General features: G+C 47.0%; 1 protein-coding gene across 1 annotated transcript; it reads left to right on the forward strand.

The window, feature by feature from the left end:
* The first annotated feature begins 1,985 nt into the window (after positions 1 to 1,985).
* LOC104848199 (melanoma-associated antigen 10-like) lies at positions 1,986 to 4,385 on the forward strand. Its single transcript, XM_033760516.1, is given in 2 exon segments — positions 1,986 to 2,058; positions 3,562 to 4,385. Coding segments are annotated over 2 exon segments (897 nt in total).
* The last annotated feature ends 15,485 nt before the right edge of the window (positions 4,386 to 19,870 follow it).

Consider the following 19,870-nt stretch of genomic DNA (forward strand, 5'->3'; position numbering starts at 1 on the left):
GGGTCATAGCCTTGGTCTGAGGGGAACTGACTCAGATCTGCAGAGGATGGGGATGGAGGTTCTGACAGGAACCAAGGTGAGGGCCCCTGAAGGGGAGATTGGGACTAGGGTAATCCCTTCTCCCGCTGCTGTCAGCCTTGCAAGGCCCCAGGCTGGTTGCTGGGTGTGGCTCTCACAGATTCCTGACTTCTGGGGTCACAGTGATGCATGGTCCCTGTTCTCTGTGTTCTCAGCTTTGAGTGTAGAGAGGGGAGAGAGCCAGGCTCGATTAGGGGTCAGGTAGAGAAGCTCTGTGAGGAGTGAGGAAGGCTTGTCACAGAGGGAGGGTCCCAGCCAATCTAGAAAGGCTTCTGTTGCTTGTCGTGTACTTCGTGGTGCAGAACTTGCAGAGCAGAATCCACTTTAGCTTCACTGGAGGACTGTGCTTCGGGTGGGAGAAACAGCAAGCCTTGGGCCCAGTTGGCATCTACAGGTAATATACACCTGCCTGCTTTTGTCAGCCAAGCACTCACCGCACAGGGAGCACTTGGAAGACTCCACAGAAGCCTGCTCTTTCTCCAGGCTAGGGAAGTCCCCTGCAAGGTGACCAGGGAGGGGCTTCCTGATTCTGCAGCCAGCTCTGTGGGAGCTTAAGGGCTCCGAGGAAGCAACTCGGCCTCAGCAGAAGGAGCGGCCCAGTTTCTGTCCCCAGTCAAGTTGAGAAATGAGGCAGGACAGAAGTTCGCATGACCCGTGATCCATGGGACTTAGCTTGCCTATGTTTTCAAACTGAATTGCATCCTGCTTTGATTCGAAGTGAGGGCACTCAGGTGTGCAGAGGGAGGCGGCTCTTTCAGAGGCACAAGGGAGGACTGTCCGAGATTTTTTATTAGTACGTGTTTGCGGTACATAAGGATTACATTTTGGCAGAGTGTTGATACATGGACCTAACACATCTTACTTCTTTTTTTTATCTCTTTCTTCTCCCTCCCTACTCTACCACCTCTTTGCATCCTCTTCTTCTGGCAAAGATCTGTTTCTCTGTTTCTTATTATCTCTTTGTCATTTTGCTCTTTAATTTGTTCATACTTTGGGTTTCCCACATAATGGAAAACATGCAGTATTTAAGGTGGTGTGTCTGCTTTACTTCATTGAATATTATGGACTCGAGGTACATCCATTTTCCTAAAAATGACTCATTTATCCATCTTTATGGTAGAGTAGTACTCCATTGTTTATGAATGACATGTATTCTTTTTTAAAAAAAATTTGTTTATTTTTGGTACAGGGGATCGAACTCTGGTCCTTGTGCTTGAGCGGCAGGTGGCCGGACCACTGAGCTAAATCCCCAGCCCAGTGCCTTGTATTCTTTATCTCTTCTTTCATTATCTGCTTTGGAAATTTAGCTGTTATCAGTTGGGCTATTATATACATGAGCTGCATGTAACCATTGTAAGATGACAGCCTTACGTCTTTCAGGAAGATTCGCAGGAGGGCAGGAACTGAATTGAATGGCATTTCTAGTTATAGCTCTCTGAGAAATCTCCATGCTGGTTTCTGTAGGGGTTGCACCAGTTTTTGCTCCCATCCACAGTGTGGACAACATATATAGTTGACAATAGATTTCTCTGTACTTGGCTAATGTTTTCTGTGCTGCAGGTTGACTTATCACGCTGCTGGTCATTTCCTTTGCTGTTCCAACTTTTCAGTTTGATAGAATCATATTTGCTGAGGTTACTTCTTGTAGAGTTGGGGTTCAGAACACTATTGTGTCTACCTTGCCTTCTTGATCAGAGGGTGACCTCCACCCGCTGTCAGCCCTTGCAGGCACAGGGTACCTGAGGCCCTGACTCTTGGTATGAGAGTGGAATGGCCCTGGTCGGAGGAGTGTGGCCTCGGGTCAACAGATCCAAGATAGGGGAAGCTGCTGGGATTCTGGATGGCCCCAGGCAGGACAGTGAGGAAGATCCACAATACCCAGCTTCCACCTCTGCAGTCACAGGGAGATGGCGGCCTTGGGATGTAAGGTGCCTGTGAAGGGCAGCAGAGGGGAAATGTGGACACCTGGGGAAGCTCCAGGTACAGGAGGACCCTGGAACCTGCTCCTTGTGCCCCAAACCTGGGAAAACCCCCTGCATTGGTTTGCAACAATGTTGCGTCCTCACGTCTGTCTCCCTGGTCTCAGGGACATCAGGCCTTGGTGAGTCACCAGGTCTGGAAAGGATCCCAGCCTGATCAGCTGAGTGAGGACACCAGGAGCTTCCATGAGTCAAGGTGAGGATCTCATAAAAAGTAACCCATAACCCCCCAAACATGTGATTTCACTTAGCTTGGCTTCCATTGTTATCAGCCTGGGCGACCCACTCCAGGAACCTAGGTAAGAGTAGAGGGAACCACTTACTCTAAGATAAAGGACCTGAGCCTTAAACTGTCTCTCTCCTGTCATCTGTGGGAAGACCCAGGGAGTACAGATGGACTGGCTTCCCCTCACTTCCGCTTTGAATGTCTTAATGTGATATACGGCTTAGGTTTTAAAAAGATGTGATCATCCCAGGGATGGTCACAGACCTTACCAAATATCGAGGTGAGGACAAAGGAGTCCCCCATTCCAGAACACGTGGACGATACAGAATTTGGCCCTAACTTGTTGTAGGCCCCGGGCCAGGTGTGGCCAGATATGGGAGCCCTCATAGCCTTTTGTTTTCTCTCAGGGAAGTGGCCACATGTTCTGAGAGTTCCAGTCCAGAAAGAGAGTGTTGGGGTCCAGGCCCTGACATGGGACAGTTCATGGTCCAGAGTGAGCAGAGAGGGGACCATGCACCCAAAACAGTGGGGACCTCAGAGTCTAGACCTCATCTCTGGTGATAGATGGGGGACTAGGACTGTGCTTGTGGTCTTTTGTCTCGGGGTCCCTCCATGCCCTACAGTAGCTCCAGGAACCAGCAGCTGAAGGCCTTGGTCTGAAGGAGTGTCCACAGGTCACACAGCAGAGAAGACCTAAGGAGTCTCCGGAGCCAAGGTGAGGAACCTGCCCTGATGTGTGCCAAGATCTCTGCCCAGTTCAGAAGAGAGGGGACCCTGTGATGCTTGGCGGCATTCGCTTCACTATGTCTTCTGGATCCTCATCCTCTGTGGGCTGCTGCATCCTGCAGAGCAGTCTCACTTCTGCTCGCAGGTTTCCTGGGGACAGGTATTCCAGTAGAACAGGAGCCTGCGAGGCCCTAGAGAGCCACAGAAAAAGTAGAAACACAACCAGCTCTTGCAGAGCTTACAAGGGTGAGGTTCTCAGTAGAGGCTTCTCACAGGTTTGCGCTCTCTCTCTCTCTCTCTCTCTCTCTCTCTCTCTCTCTCTCTCTCTCCCAGGCCTCTGAGTCCCCATCACCAAGCACCTGCCTGCTGTTCCTTACCAGAATCATCATGTCTGAATCTCCAAAGCACCCCCAGCCTCAGGATGACCCTGAAGACCAAAGTGAGACACCTGGTTTGTGTGTGGGCAGGTTTCCTCTGCTGTATAGGAGGCCACCTCTTTCCCTCTCATGGCATTTCTCTCACTCTCCTATTCCTTCTCTTCTCTGATCCTAGGCACCATAGAAGAAGTTTCTGCTGCTGGAACGCTGGGTCCTCCTCAGTGCTCTCCTCCAAATGCCATGAGCAGCACCCCATTGAGCCAGTCCCATGGCAGATACAGCAGCGAAGAAGAGGAGGGCACATTCTCCTATCAGGCCCTGCCAGACACGGAGACCTTGATTGGTTATGCCATACATGGTAACTTGGGTAATTTGGTGACATTCCTGTTCCAGAAGTATCAAATGAAGGTGCTCACCACTAAGACAGAAATTCTGCAGAGTGTTTGTCAAGGTTATGAGCAGCATTTTTCTGAGATCTTCAGGCTAGTCTCTGAGTGCTCATATCTGGTCTTTGGCATTGATGTGAAGGAAGTGGACCCTCCCAGTGAATCTTATGTCCTTGTCCACGCCCTGGGTCTCACCTATGATGGGATTGTGGATGATGATCAAAGGTTCCCCAAGACCAGTCTCCTGATAATCGTCCTGGGCGTCATCTTCCTTCAGGGCAACTGTGCCCGCGAGGAGGTCATATGGGAAGTGCTGAGTGGCATAGGGGTGCGTGCTGGGGAGGAGCACTTTATCTATGGAGAGCCCCGGAAATTCATCACCAAGGATTTGGTGCAGGAACAGTACCTGGAGTACGAGCAGGTGCCCAACAGCGATCCTCCTCGGTAGGAGTAGCTGTGGGGCCCAAGGGCCCACACTGAAACCTCCAAGATGAAAGTTCTAGAATTTTTGGCCAAGCTTGATGGTACCACCCCCAGTGCCTTTTCTGTCTCTTATGAGGAGGCTTTGAGAGATGAAGAAGAGAGAGCTGAACTTCGAGGACCACCGGAGTGATGATGTTTTGGGCCATGGCGTGTTTATTATTCCACAGCCATATCTAGCAGGTTCTACTGCTGCAAGAGAATTCAGAGGCATATTTTTCACTCTGTGTTTGAAAAGAGCATGCCCTTTTGCAAGTAGTGCAGACTCAGAATGCAGTTTGTGTGCGTTCAGTATATACCATCTTTGCATGTCATTTTGATGTGTTGGCTTGGAGATTTTTTTCTTTTTGACATTTCTTCAAAATTTTGTTTGTTTTAATAGAAGTTTAACTTGAAGTTCTAAATGTTTAACGACATTGGTCACAAACATATGCTGTTATCCATCTTAAGACTTTTGTCGTGTTGGAAGGAAAACTGGTATTTTCTGTTCTGTTTTGTGATCTGGAACAAGACAACATGGCTTTGAAATGCAACCTTTCTTGGAAATGTAAAAGAAATCATCAGTGACATAAAGAGATGAGGTAAATAGAGAAAAAGTTTCAAGACAGTTAATTTTGACCTTGCTTTATTAGTATTCTTGTATTCTGTAAAGTAAAAAAAGAAAAAGAAATGTGCCTGTATATTGTTGGGTTTTTCAAACAATTTCAGAAATGCAATCTGAATGAAGAACCCCATCACCTCATGCATGCATTGAGGCCAAACCTTCACTGAGGAAGTGTTCTTTGGAAGGCCCTGTGTTTGTGGTTTAAACGAGTAAATTAGGCTGAGCAGGACCCACCCTCACCTTCAGGATGGCACAGTCTGAGCAGCAGCCATGTCAGTGAGGTGGAAAGATGTCCTCCAGGACCTAAAGAAGAAGAGCAGTGAGAGCCTGGGGCCCAGCAGAGAGCAGCCCAGGGAGAATGTGGAGTCAGGGCCATTTTCCAGAAAGCCCCCTCTTTCGATGGGAATTGAATGTAACGTAGATGCATGGTGTCTGAGCCCCGACATGTGTAAAATCATGGGGCTGAAAGTGGAAAATTTCTCTGAGAGGTTCCTGTTTCATGGGTGAAGCAGAGAGGAATGTTCACTTGGGTCAGATATGGGACGTGTCCTGAGTCTTGTTCCAGTGCACATGGACACAACACAGGAAGTAGGAAATAGGTGATTCATACCCCCCCAACTGCAAGGCTTACCAGGGAAGTATGAAGATATGTCTTTGAAGCAAGCCCACAAAGCTCCAGAATGACCCATTTTCCTGCCCTGAGAAAGCCCTGGGTAGTCCACTGGTGCACTGTTTCGTGTTACCTTTAGTGTCATTGTGCAACTCTAAGCAAGGAATAGGCTTTGGATGGAAAAAATGAATGAAAGCAGTGGCTAGAGTGGAAAATCACCTGGGAGGGAAGGAGCTGGTCGTTCAGTCACATCTAGGAGACTGAGCTGCACCCCCTGGGGGAGACTCCTCCATACACTAATTTTGTCACATGACCTCTAAGAGGGAGGAGTCACTGAATTTTAGTCATGAAATTTCCCACAGAGCTGCAGTCTCTGGTATTTCCTGGAGAGCAGTGACAATAAGACCAACATCCCTGAGTGCTAGAGGTGAGATCGAATCCTTGTAGAAACAGCAGCCACCCACTGTTCAGTGTGCTCAGGGTTCCAAACATTGACTGGGCTGGGTGCTTTCCACGTGGTGCACACCCTCTTGCAGTCCTCCCGGATGCTCGTGATCAGACCTGCTTCACGGATGAACAGCTCCAGTCTCCCAGGGCTTGGAACTGCCCAGGTGACTGGCTGGTATGTGACAGGGCTGGGTGAGTGTCTCCCTCTGAACACGTGGAGCCCCCTGCTCCAGTCTGGGGCCCAACTTGTGACTTACAAACATTTCTAAGCTCAGCATTGTGCCTGTCTCACAACCAAAAGAAAGACCTGGAGAGGCCAGTGTACAGCGAGCAGTCCTAGAGAGGTGACAGAATCAAACACACATGGGGAAACCTCTAGGGTTGGTTCCTTGAGAGCCAACAGTGCTGAACTCTGGGCATGTCTGTCCAGTGCCTTGCACTGACTGCTGAGCAACTCCCTTCCCTGGATGGTTCTCCATGTGCCCTCCCTTCCAGCTCTGGCACCCACTGTGTTGCCCAGCCCTTCCCTGCTGCCTCCTCTAGAGTCCCTCCCATGGCACTGAGCATTCCTACTTCCTTCCCGAGTCTCTGGCTTTCTCCACATTCCTCTTGGTTCCTTCTGATACCTATGGCACTTGGTCATAAAGGTTCACTCAAATGCATAACGTCACATGTGTTATGTCACCAGATGGACGTGTTTTGGTCACCCAGGACTAATGTCACCTGGTTTAACTGTGTCCTCATGACTCCATTGCACTTTACACTGTGATGGCGGTACGTATGCAGGTCCTATCTGGCGATCCTAGAGGATCTGTGCTACACTGAAAGCATTGGAGGTGGCTCGCGTGTGCACGCATGCTTGCCTTGGCGCTGGGCCCCAGGTGAGGAAGGACCAGAAAGCTGAATCTCCAGCCAGGGTTCTGTTGGGGGCCAGCGGGGAAGAGACAACTGTGTGAAGGCTCCAAATCTTCTTCATTCCCAGTCTCACCCACCGATATCCTCATCCCCGACCTTGAACATTCATTTCTTAGTCTGACTTTTGTAGACATTTCCCAGGGGAAAATGCTTCTGCTTCTGTGAGCTTTGAGGATTTGAAAGCAAATGTGCCTGTCTTTTGGGGACTGTGACCTTTTCCACAAAGGATCCTAGCACCACTAGAGGCTGCTGCAGAGGGCGTGGATGTTGTAGTCCATTTGTGGGAGTCGGGATGCCACTTCCTTCTAAGCTGTGAATTTTAGTTATGGTTCTACCATGTCTGCTACTTTAAAAGAGACTCACTTCCCCTCCTTGACATCGTGAGGTGATTCTACTTCTAAGACAATAACAACTGGTGAGAAATAACAGTTCTGCAGTCATCCTATATATTTCAAAGTGCTTGATAGCTAGATAAGATCATAAGGCTAAACCTACTGTTCTCACGGCAATACTGGTTTAACTAATATCCTGGGTGTTCAATAACTGAAGTTTAGGGACTAAAGGTAACTGGGTTGAGAAGACAGCCAGTGTATTGGCCCTGGCCTTCTGAGGTCAGCAGGGACCTAGGATAGGAGGAGACCTGTCCTAGAAAATTCTACAACTTTGGTAAGTCAACCAACCTCCTGAGCAAGGACATTGTTAGATCCAAAAGAACAGTAGTCATCCAAGGCACAGTGTGATGAAAGGAGGCTCACTAAAATGAGAAATGTCTTCTGTGCTTCCACAGGAAGCTATATGGTCAAGCAAGAATGGTGACGAATCCTGAAGGCCCACACTGAAAGAAGAGCTGAGAGGTTCTACACACGGTCCCACGAATAACCCCTGGGAAGCCTTAACTGATGTTCATATCTCACCCCCTCAAAAGGAGGATTCTGATAAATACTGCTCTAACTTTGATTTGAATTTAAATACCCAGGAGAAATGTATAACCAAAGATGTAAAAGTTATAGTAATGTACACTACAGATAAACAGGGGCTTCAATCACTAACCCCTGCTGTTTTCAACCACACCAGGAGACAGGTCTGAGAGCCAGGTGGTTACAATCATTCTTTGCATTCTAGTATTCATGCTTTGGTAATACGCACTTTAACGTTTGCTTATTTATTCTTGCCTTAAAGACTACCCTTACCAAAATTGCTTCCCCTACCTTATCCGGGTAACGTGTTCCACATGAAAAAACACAATAGAGAGAATGAAGTTCTGCTCGCAGAGTCTGAAGAAACACATAGGACAGGGAGGAATTGTCAGAAATTGTGGCCCTGTGTTTTCTATCAAAGCATACCAAGAAGAGTGCCTCCGTCTTAAATTTTATCTCACCCTAGGCTTCCCTCCTCCACCCCATGTACCAGGGTAGCAGTAACAGTTACAAGGAACATCAGCGGCTTGGACTCCTCATCAAGACCTGACTCAGCATAGGTCCTACCTCCTCTCCCCAGAGAAGCAGAGACCCAAGGACAAGGCCATGTCTCCCAGGATTCCCATGGCTGACAAGGGGAAGGAGCTTCTTCTCACAAATCGACCCCAGGGTGCTTCAGCCCTGATGAAAGAGGCAGATCTGGATCCTCTGTGGTTCCTCTACCTGGGGAGGGGCTTCCTAGGTCCCCCACACTCCCTCTCCTTGACCTCCCTGAGTCTGGTCCTATGTGTTGCTGCCATCTGAAGCAGGGAAAACTGAACAAAAACCTGATTTTCACTCAGGTCCCAGAGGGATCAAAGAGATTGCCCTCCTGAGAATTCTGCGTGTTGAGGTGCCTAGCAGGCAGTAGAGGGTTTTCTAGAATGTTTTGGGACCTTCTCTCTGGGGCGGGGCTTCCTCAGTCCTCCCTCAGTCCTCTGGGTGACCTATCTGATCCCAGGTCCTCTGTACTCTACTTGCATGAAGTCTGGGCCTCAGAACGAGTCTCAGACTCCATACTCAGGGTCCCCCGAGGACAAAGCGGTTCAAACATGAGAACTTTTCCCCGAATTACAGGGCTGAAACACAAGTAAATAGGTACATTATGGGACCCTGTCCCTGGAGTGAGGTGTCCTCACTCCCTACAGCTCCTTAATGTGATCCTTAAATGAGCTCAGCCCTCTCTGCTCTCCTCACTTGAAGTAAAATCCTCAGAAGACATCTCACGCCTCTCTGAACCTGCAAAGATGGGTCAGGGGAAGTCACAACCAGCAACAGACCTGGCGCCTCCTAGGGCTGACTGAAGGAGAGCAATGGGATTCTCAGGGGCCCTCCTTCCTCCTCATCTGTTGTCACCAGTGTTCCTGCAGAGCTGGGATCCTATCCTCTCTGGACCTGAGTCTGTTCCACTCAGATCAAGTCTCTAACTCCCAAGATCCCCTCGGAGGAAAGAGGTCTCGCTTGAAAATTCCTCATGAGGGTGGAAGGCTGATAAGGCAGGGAGACCTGGCTTGTCTGAGGACTCTCTTTGGATTGGGATTTCGCTACAGGAGGCACAGCCCATCATCTAGACCCCTTCACCGAGCACAGGTCTCCATGTTACCCTTACCTGAAGAAAGAAATCAGAACAAAGCCTTTAGGTAGATCTGATGCCACATGTCAGGGAGTCAGTGGATGTCACGTGCAGCAAAAGGCTCATGGTCTGACTGCAGGAGCAGAGCAGAATTTTGCAGGTCCCCCCTGTCTTCCTTGGTGTCATCGCCTCGGTTCCCAGCAGAGCCTGGACTCCAGTTCTGTGCACCTCAGTCAGCATCTCTCGATTTCTAGGAGTCTCCTGCAGTTGTAGCCATGGAACAGGAGGTGGGAGGCTCTCATTGCCGCCTGAGGTCTCCAGCGCTGACCTCCAGGACCAGGCTGAGGAGCTCAGGGTCTTGGTGACCACTACAGAGACAGTCACATGCACCTATGAGGTCTCTTCTTTAACCAAAGGCAGACCTTCCCACCCTTTCCTTCTAAAAGATGAAGGTCTCTTCATCAGCCAAAGGCAGATCTTCCCACCCTTTCATTCTAAAAGATGAGTGCTCAGTGGGAGGAGGGTGAGTAGCAGCAAAGGATTGGGGTGAGTCTTGCTTCTGTGATGTGATCCAACTTTTTACAGTCCTACCGTGATTCCGACCTAATACTCAGATGCAGGAAGCTATTTAACTTCTTTACCAAATGTCCGTGTGGAGTTCACATCAACAGAAAGAGAAACGATATAAAGTGTCCATGTAGTCTATACTAATGTACAGTACATGTACACCGGTATCAGTATATACATGTATAGATAAAATATGTCAAGTCACTTAGTATTTTATGTACATAGTGGTACAAATACATTTGCACGTGGATGTAGGCACACTTCAAATGCTTATTTAAAATTTACGAAAACGTTACAAGAATCAACGCGAGAGTATTTGAACCTGTATCCTGAAATGGAAAGGGCAGCAGTACTTCCAAAGTCTTTCCTGGAAGTAAGCATTACCCTGAGTCAAATCCACACCACCATAAAAGCAAAGTAAGGCCATCCTTTAAAGGAACACAGATGCAGAAGTCCTCAACTAGGTACTGCAATCGGAATCCAGGAAATCATCCAAAAGGTCTTACATCGTGACCAGGTAGGATTAATTGCAGGGATGCAGAGATGGTTCAACATGTACGATTCAATAAACGGAATACATCACATAAACGGATGAAAGGACAAAAATCGCATGGCCGCATCAACAGACACAGAAAACACATTCGACAAACTCCAACTGACAGAACTTTTGAAAATTATCAAAGAAACCTACAAAGTATTAGGAAAATGTAAAATGACTTCTGTCTCTAACAGAAATCAGCTTTGTTTAGTTCAAAATGAACGGACACTGAAGGCACTGACCATGAAGTGATACATCTGGCCTCATCCCCGACCTTGAACAGCCCCTTCCTGTGCACTAGAATAGGTAGCCAGCCGAATCTTAAGGTAAACTCCCTAACTACAAAGAATTGTTACATCTGGGTTAAAGTGAACTGTCTTTTTACTGTAATTTGTACATGGGTAATGTGATCTGAGGAAATGAAATGTAACCACCTGTATGAGATAAGGCTGTGAACCCTATAAAAGAGGAAACTGCAACCCAATAGGAAGTGGATCTCCAGCACTGCGTACTTGAGTGCGATCGACCCTTTTCTGACAAAATAAACTTTTTATTTGACTTCCATTCCATTCAGCTCGTCTCTATGTGTGTGTCACTTGCCAATTCCTTCCGCAACAAAACATCCATTCATGGTAAAACAGGTAAAGAAAAGAGCTGTAGAAGAAACGTATCTCAATCTGATTAAAGCTATTGATGACAAACCAGCAGCCAACATAATAATAAGTACAGGAAAGCTACAGGTTCCTTTTCTTACGTCTTAAGTCATCCTTTCTCCCTGTCCTGTTAGTGTCCCTGGGATGGCAGATTTTGGACCTGGCCTCCAACACCATGCTCGACCACCTTGCAAAATTTCTTCCAATGTCACCAAACTTCTTGTTACAAAGATCAGCATATTTTGCAGTGGGCAGAATGATGCTGGACCTCTATAATCTTTTTGAACAGAGGAGACTGGGACACATACATGGGAGATATCAGGGCCGAGCATGTGCAGACGATGACTATGAGAAGATACAGCATGCCCGTGTCCACCTGCAAACCAGTACATGGGCTCAGGAGAATGCATCCCTGTGAGCAACTCCATCCCAGCCTTCCAGCCTCGGGACTATGAGAAAATAAATGTCTGTGATTTCAGTCACTCAGCCAGTTACTGTGATTTTATGGAAGCCTAGAAATCACATGGACCTATACGAATGCATTGCTTCCTTCCCTTTGTTTTGCGTACTTCCCCAGTGTCCTTGCGATTGACTTCTAATTTCATGGTCTTCGTTCAGGGAACATACTGCGTATGAGTTCGCGCCCTCTTGTCACGCGCTTGTTTCGTGGTCTGCCGTGAGGTCTGTCCTGGAGGAAGTTCTGTGTGCTCATCAGACACACATTGGTCCTGCTGTTGTTGAGCACTGCTTATCTCATACCACACCTCTAGTCTTCTGTTCCCATAGTGCTCTTCTGTCCAGTTGTTCTGCCTATTATTAAAATGCTGTGAATTTATCTGTTAATGCTCTCACAACTAATGACAACAGACTGGAGGCGCTGGAAACCGATACATCTACTCACGATCCTGGGTGGGACTGCAACCAGATAAAAGTGCCACAAAAAACATTGGTCTCTGGTTAGGCTTCTATTCCTGGTTCGCTGATGGACACCTTATTTTTTTTCCCCTGCAGTCCTCAGGATTTCTCCCATGATCCTCTGCATGTCAAGCCAGCGCTCTACCACTGTGCTACTTTCCTCAATGTTTTTTCTTTTTAATGAGGCAGTACATCACTAAATTCCCCCGGGAAGCCATGTAACTTGTTAACTTCCTGCCTGTCTAGGCTCTCTGGGATTAGAGAGGTGGGTTTCTGTGCCTGGCTGATGGCCACCTTTTCGTGTGTGTGTGTGTGTGTGTGTGTGTGTGTGTGTGTGTGTGTGGTTTTTGTTGTTGTTGTTGTTGTTGTTTTTGAGACAGGGTCTCACTATGTAGTTGAGACTGACCTGGAACTCACTATGTAGCCCAGGCTGCTCTCCAACTCACAGCGATCCTCCAGGGTTAGCCTCCCAAGTTCTGGGATTATGGGCATGTGCCACCCCACCCGGCTGGCCACCTTCTGTCAACACATGATCTCTTCTCTGTGGGAATGTGTGTTTGAGGGGGGCAGAGAGAGAGAAAGGAGGAAGAAAAAGAGAAAGAAAGTTTGCCGTCTGTGGTCTCTGCCTACTATAACAGGAAAGCAGCAGGTCTATGAGAATAGGGAACCACACTTATGACCTTATTTCACCTTGAGTATGAAGCTAAGGCCTACGCATGGAGGGGAAGTCCAACTGCAGGCCAGAAATAAAAGCTTAAAATAACATGGTCGCGGGACATTATGTTCACATTCAGCACAGGGTGTTGGTACATGTACATAGCATACCTTCGTATTTCCTGTGCACCTCCCTCCACTCCCTCCCTCCTCCATCTCTAGGTCCCTTTCCCATTGGAAAAAGATGTAGCTCCCTGTGTTCTCTCATTTATATTTTTATTTACCCTTTAATTATTTATTCTTTGGTTTCTTTTTTACTTTTTTTTTTCTTTTATACTAGGGATTGAACTCGGGTCCTTGCGCTTGCAAGGAAGGAGGCGGCACCACTGAGCTAAATCCACAGTCCTTAACTTTATTTTCAATTAATACACATTTGCCATACATATTGATCACATTCATCATAGAGAATTTCTACCTGCAGACAGTGTACTTTAATTATTTCCCATTCCCTTCCCCACACTTCAACTCTTAGTCCTCTCTTCATTTACAACATCTTTGTTTATAGACTTTTCTTTCCATTCCCTTTTTTTTTGTCTTTTCCACTTCCTACGAACAGTGAGATAATTAGTTTTCGGATCTGATTTACTTCACTTAAGGTGCATACATTTTCCTAGAAATAATTCAGATATACCTTTCTGTATCTCCGAGTAGAATTCTGTTGTGAATAAATACATTTTCTTTCTCCACTCATGTGCTGATGGCCATACAGGCCACAGGCTGCTTTCAAGACTGCGCTGTTATGAGTTCAGATGCTATAAAAATGTATATGAGCGTATCACTGAAACATGATGTCTCCCAAATCTTTCTTGAAGCCATCTAAAATGGGAAAAGCTGAGTCCAATCAAATTAGTTTTTAATTTTCTGACGCATCTCCATACTGATTGGATTAGTGTATATTCCCACCAAAATGTAGAAAGTTTCTGTTTTCCCCATATATCATCAGCATTCTTATTATTTGAATGTTGATTATAGCCACTCTTTATGGAATAAGATTAACTTTCAGGCTTGCTTTATTGACATTTCTCTAATAGCCAGAGACAACGAACTTTTATTCAGGTATTTATTATCCATGTGTTCTTATTCTTGTAAGTGTCAATCGACTTTGCCCGTTTTTGATCTTCATTTCACTGAAGGCATATTTATATTAAAAATTGAAGGAAACTTCAAAAATATCTTCGAAGTAATAAGTGAGATTACTAAGAGCTCATGATACAGTCCATACATAAATGTAAATTATAATGCTATGCAACTGTTATAAATTTTGGAAACTAAAATATTTAAATATGCTTTTCATTAGCCTCAGTACATAAAACATATAAACAGAACCACATGCGCAGAACAGCACCTTGGAAGGTTTGGTTTTATTTCTCCTCTGTTACCATGGTGTGCCCAAGAAATATTCTCTTTGTACGAGAGTGCACTGTCTGATTGTTGTTTCCCCCATACACAACATCATTAACACAAAACTAGAGAAGGTGGTGAATAGAGAGATCAACATTATACAGAATCAGAAAGCACATTTGAAAATGTAATAAGGAGGTAAATTTAAATGACAATTGATGCATTCTTAAGAGACTTGGTGTGGAAAGCATGAGAGCTGAAACGATCTTTAGCTATATTTTATCATTCGTCTCTTTTTTGCTTTTTGGGCTTTTGTCATCTACTCCAAAAATACCTTAACCCAGTCCAATGCTTTGAAATACTTCCAATCTACTTTCTTTTACCGGTTCCCTAACTTCAGGGTTTCATCTATGCTGAGCAGATAGTATTTAGTCTAGCAAGTAGGAATCTCCGTTCATTGACCTGCCTTTAGTTATACATTTTCCCCGGCACCCTGTTCACTCTCCCCAGTTAATTGCTACTGTAACAAAACAATTTTAACAGAAGACAAAGATATAAGAAAGAAAGTTTCACTTAGATTTAGAGTTTCCGAAGAAACAGTCCATGGTCTGTGGGTACAGCTCTGAGGCAGCACATTAGGGTGGGGCACGTGCTGGATGGAGCTCTTCACCTCATGGCAGCTGGGAAGCAGGGAGAGGGAGGCGGAGACCAGCATCCCACAATCCCCTTCTAGGGCGCTCCTCCAAGACCTAAGACTTCCCAGTAGGTCCCATCCCTGAAGTTTCCTCACCTCTCAGTGACCCCACAGCCTGTGCCACAGGCCTTGAACCCATGAGCCCTTGGGGGACGCTTATGCAAACCACAGCGGATGAGTTGGCTTCAGTCAGGGGGCAGCTGAATACAGATTCTCCTAATGACACCACCTCAGTCAAGTGAGGATAAGAAACACTTTAGTGGGCAGAAACTCTCCCTGGAGGAAGAGCTAGGGACTGAGCAAAAGTGTTATCTTTTCTATGTAAGAAGAAAGGGGCTCAAAGACTAATGCATGTGAAATTATAGATGGTGGAAACGTGGGAAGTTGTTGGGGGATCCAGTGAAGAATAATGGAATATTGAGAGAAGCAGAATTGGGGGAACAGGTACAGCGACGATCCTACAGGAAAAGAGAATGTGAAGAAATCGTCCCTGCATTTCAATGCTCAGGAGAGCACCTGTGACCAAGAGGCACTGAAGAATGGGGGCAGAATGAGCAGCCCGGGTGACGTCTGCCAGCCTCTGTCACCCACAGCATCAGTGCTGCACGGCGGAGTAGCCCTGGTGGGAGGAATGCGCGCTCTGTCCCAGTTCCCTAGAGTGGGATCCCAGTCACCAAGGCTTCTCCAGCTGCTGCTCGTGTTTAACCTGCCAGGGACCAGGACCGGTGCTGAGTCCCCAACAGGACACCCTCCCTCAGGGAGACAACCCAGCCCTGTGAGGACGGTTACATCCCGGAGGGGCGGAGATTCTCCTTTACAGGAAGTTGTGCACCTGTCAAGTGTGGGTTTGACTACCTTGCCTGTAGTGCTGTGTGTGGCACCACTAGCAGAATCCTTCAAGGGAGCTGGATTCATGAACTCAGGGCATTTCCTACGATCACCCGAGCCCCGGTACCACACAGAGCAAGGCCGGAACGCAGTGGGCACATGACAGGGGATCCGAAGTTGCTGTCTCACACCGGAGCACCATGGAGCTGCTGGTCCTCTGGAGCAATGCAAGAATTGCTTCAAAGAGCAAATGGTTTGCAAATTAGGCAGTGATAACCCGTAAGGATGACTGTCATCTTCCTCAGTAGAATACATTCTAGATCTATTATTTTATGCTAGCAAGAAGTAGAACACAGCCCCCGTCAATGGAGATGTGCAGTGACCCTGTGTCTTCTGTGGGAATTTCTACTTCCTGCCCCATAGGTTTAGATTCTGAACTTTCCCACCTATAATGTCCAATAAGGTTTACCTACTTGCAGTTTCAACTATGGAAAACTGCATTAAAAATGTAATTCCTCAATAACACTGGTCACAATTCGGTGTCCCTGTGACCCCCTTGCATATGTCTTGGAGAAATTGCCTGGTCTTTGTGGGAAATGGGCAAGGTCAGTTTTCATAGCCTGGAAATGGCATCCTGAGTTTATAATGAATATCTCCTCCGCTCCTCGGCACAAAAGTGTGACAGAATAGGCAAGGCTCACCGGCCCCAGGAGGCTGGAGCCTCGTTTAGAAGAGCATGTGCTGAAGACAGCTGGAAGCGATGAGGAAGGTGTGGAGATCTGCACTGCCACTCTGTGCTTCCCCACCCCTCTGTTCTTAACTATACAAGCTCCTTCCGCACTTGTACGAGGGAGATGACAAATTGACCCCAATGGGCCCTTTCATATCCTCAGAGGTAGCTTTACGTAAATATTGGACTTTTTTCCAAAATCTATGGCTTCCTTTGATTTGCTACCCTGGGGATAGTGAACTGAAGCGTATTAGGAGGCTTGTACCACTACCAGGAACAGCCGAGGTGCTGGCTGAGACCGAGGGCACCTGGAAGAGCAACACACTAGCCTGCTGTTTTCCTGGGCGCAGGGTACACCCATCGCCTGCTCACTTTACATTCTTTTCGTTTTTTAGTACTGGAGGATCGAACTAGGGTCCCAGTGCTTGCAAGGCAGGCAGGGGAACCACGCAATTAAATTCCTGGCCCTCAGTTTACATTCTTTCAAGCTGGGGATTTAGCTCAGTGGTTCCTCCACCGCCTCATTTTACATTCTTAATTCAGTCCTTTGGACTTAAGAGTCTTTCTACATCCTGGAGGATTTTTCTTTTCTGTAAGTACAGAAGTAAATTCAAACACAGAGCCGGATTCAGGCTACGAATGGGAACAGGGTGGCCTCTAGATGACTGCACACTTACAGTCTGGTCCTGGCCTTGGCATTTCCCACACATGGATCCTGAGAAGATCCCAAGCCTAGTAGGCCTTAAATTCTTCACCTGTACAATGGGTTTGATAGATGCTTTTGGTTGTAGGACTGTGAAATATAAGAAAATGAAATGCCTAGCGGGGTCGGGGATTTGGCTCAGTGGATCCACCGCCTACCTAGCAAGCACAAGTTCCCAAGTTCGATCCCTGGTATCAAATTTTAAAAAATAAATAAAACGCCTAGCAGAATTTCTGAGATATTGTGTACTGAAAGGAAAAGAAGCCGGTTCTAACGTTCCATTAACTGGGACCACGTGACTCGTTTTCTGGAAAAATGCTGTGTGTGTTTCCCGGAAAGCTGTAGCTTACAAGCAAACAGAAGAGAAAAATCAGACAAAAATGCTACTCTGTAACTGTTCTCCCAATACTACGTCTTATGAATTACATATTGTTGCATGTATCCCTGCTATGACCAAGTCCAAATGCCAGGAATCGGGGGAAGAACCGTGTCCGCTCCATGCCAGCTTCCCATGCACTGGAACAATTATTTTCAATCCCATCTCCCTCACCAACAGTCTAGCCTTGGGGCTCATGAGGACTCCATGGCAAAGAGGACTGAAACCCAGGCCACGCTCCTGACAAGGACTGCTGAGCAAAGATGTAAGACACTTCAGGCAAATTCACATAACCCCGCATGACTAGCAGAAAATTGCTCAGCAAAGGACATAGTTGACAACTGCCCAACTGGAGTCTCCATATGAGAAGGGGAACACACTCGTGAACCCTGACAAGGGTCTCTGGAAGGAGAGCCACTTGGACAGGCAGCCACCTAACCACTGGTGTAACCTGTCAGTGTGACTCTCCAGATGTGTATGTCCGTGTTGAAACAGTACTGAGGCAAACCGGACGAAGGAAGAGCTGTCGTATCTATGGATGCCAGTCAACTGGGCACTGATAGAGCCTGGAATGTGGACACTGCCTTTGGAAAGCAGAGACTGGCCAGGGACTCTAGCATCTCTCTTCACCAGAGTCTCACTTATCTCTCAGGAAATGCTTGCAGACACGGGGGATAAGACTGTGGTGGTTACCCCGTGTAGGACCACGCTGCTCATAGCTGTCCCAGATGAAGATTCCTCTCAGCTTCACCCCCTACTGAAAAGTACTGCTCAGAGCACTCTTCATGCTCTCAGGCCCAAGCCAGCTCATCTGAGGGGTTCTGCTCCTGGCCACTGCGTAGCTGCATTAAAATCAACTCCTGCGGAAGGTACTGTACTAACCTCAAGCCCCCAAGCTCCATGGCTCCATCAACTGGAGACTGGACAAAAATGATACGCTTTCATATATATTTACGAAAGCCAGAAAGAATGAGAAATTAGAGACCTTTATAGCTAAATGGATGCACGTTAAAGTGATACTCTTAAGTGAAATAAATAGCACACAAGTGTAAATAAATAGAAAATTTCCTCTGGTATGAGAAATTTAAAGTGTAAATAAAGCTTAAAATAAATAATTGATAATGTGAAATAGGAAGAAAAGTTCCAAAAGGATAAAGGAAATAGGACGGGTAGGGGAAACGACAGAAGAGAAAAAGAATGAGGAAAGGAAAATAGAGAAACAAAGTCTGTGTATAGAGGGAGGGGTGGAGGACTTGAAGGAAGGATAGGTGAAGGGGAAAAAGAAGAACCAACTTACATCACCTAAAGTTAGAAGTTCTCAGCGATAAATGTAAATGTATTGTATACCTGAAAGGTACCAATAAAAGAATTTAAGGGAAAAAAACCCACAGGGCCATGCTAACGACAAGGCCGGCTGAGCACAGACACAATTCTGAGACACTTCAGGCAAATTCACACAACCCCACATGACTAGCATAAACTTCCTGCACAAAGGACATAATTGAAAAGTGCCCCCGTGCAGTCCTGGTTGAAGAGAGAGAAGACACTCGGGAAACCTGAGAAGGGTCACTGCAGGGAGAACCACTTGGCCAGGCAGCCACCCGACCACTGGTACAACCGGTCAGTGAGACTGCGCAGATGCTCACGTCCATCTTTATGAGAGTTAGGGAAAACGGCCCTCAGGAGGAGAAGTTGACCCAGGGAAGCAGTCAACAGCAGGACCCTGGCATGTGGACAACAGAAGACGTAGCTGGCCCTTAGTGCCTCACCTGTCCTGAGGCCCCCTGATCTCTCAGGAAAAACTTGGAGATGCTGGGCATCAGTCCCTGGGTTCATGCCCTGCCGTGAGCCAGGGTTCTCAGAGCTGGCCCAGGGGAGGATCCCTCTCAACTTCATCCCTCCTCTAAAAGCACTGCTCAGAGCAGTCTTCCATCTGCTCAGGCCCAGGCCACCTCATCTGAGGGTCTGGTCCTGACTATCACACAGCTGCATTACAATCACATCCTGCAGACTAAACTGTAGTTACCCAAGCCCCCAAACTTCCATGGCTCAGCACTCACCATGGCTGCTCTCTGCTAGACTCCACTCCTGCGGTGCTCTGCTACCTGTCCTGTAGGACCTTGCGGACACCCCTCTCCCTGGAGACACTGCTGGTACTCCTGGACTGCACCATCCATGGGGCAGCTTGGGTCCTGCTCAGTCTGGTGTACTCACATCTTCCCACCAACACAGGGTCTTCCAGGTCTCCATGGAAGGTTTGGGGCCAGTGTGTCCCTCAGTAGATGGGATCTTAATGGAGAGCAAATTTCCTGAATGTAAGTAAATAAACCAAGCAAATGCAGATCGACAAATATTTTTAATAGTTACAAAACCAGTGAAAAAGAAATAATTCAAGATTTGACATTATCCTTAAGTTTTTATCTGAGCTCCATCTACCTTCAGGTAGACCTGCTA

Source organism: Fukomys damarensis, unplaced genomic scaffold (assembly GCF_012274545.1).
Source record: "Fukomys damarensis isolate Sample0158 unplaced genomic scaffold, DMR_v1.0_HiC HiC_scaffold_39, whole genome shotgun sequence".
NCBI lineage: Eukaryota > Metazoa > Chordata > Mammalia > Rodentia > Bathyergidae > Fukomys > Fukomys damarensis.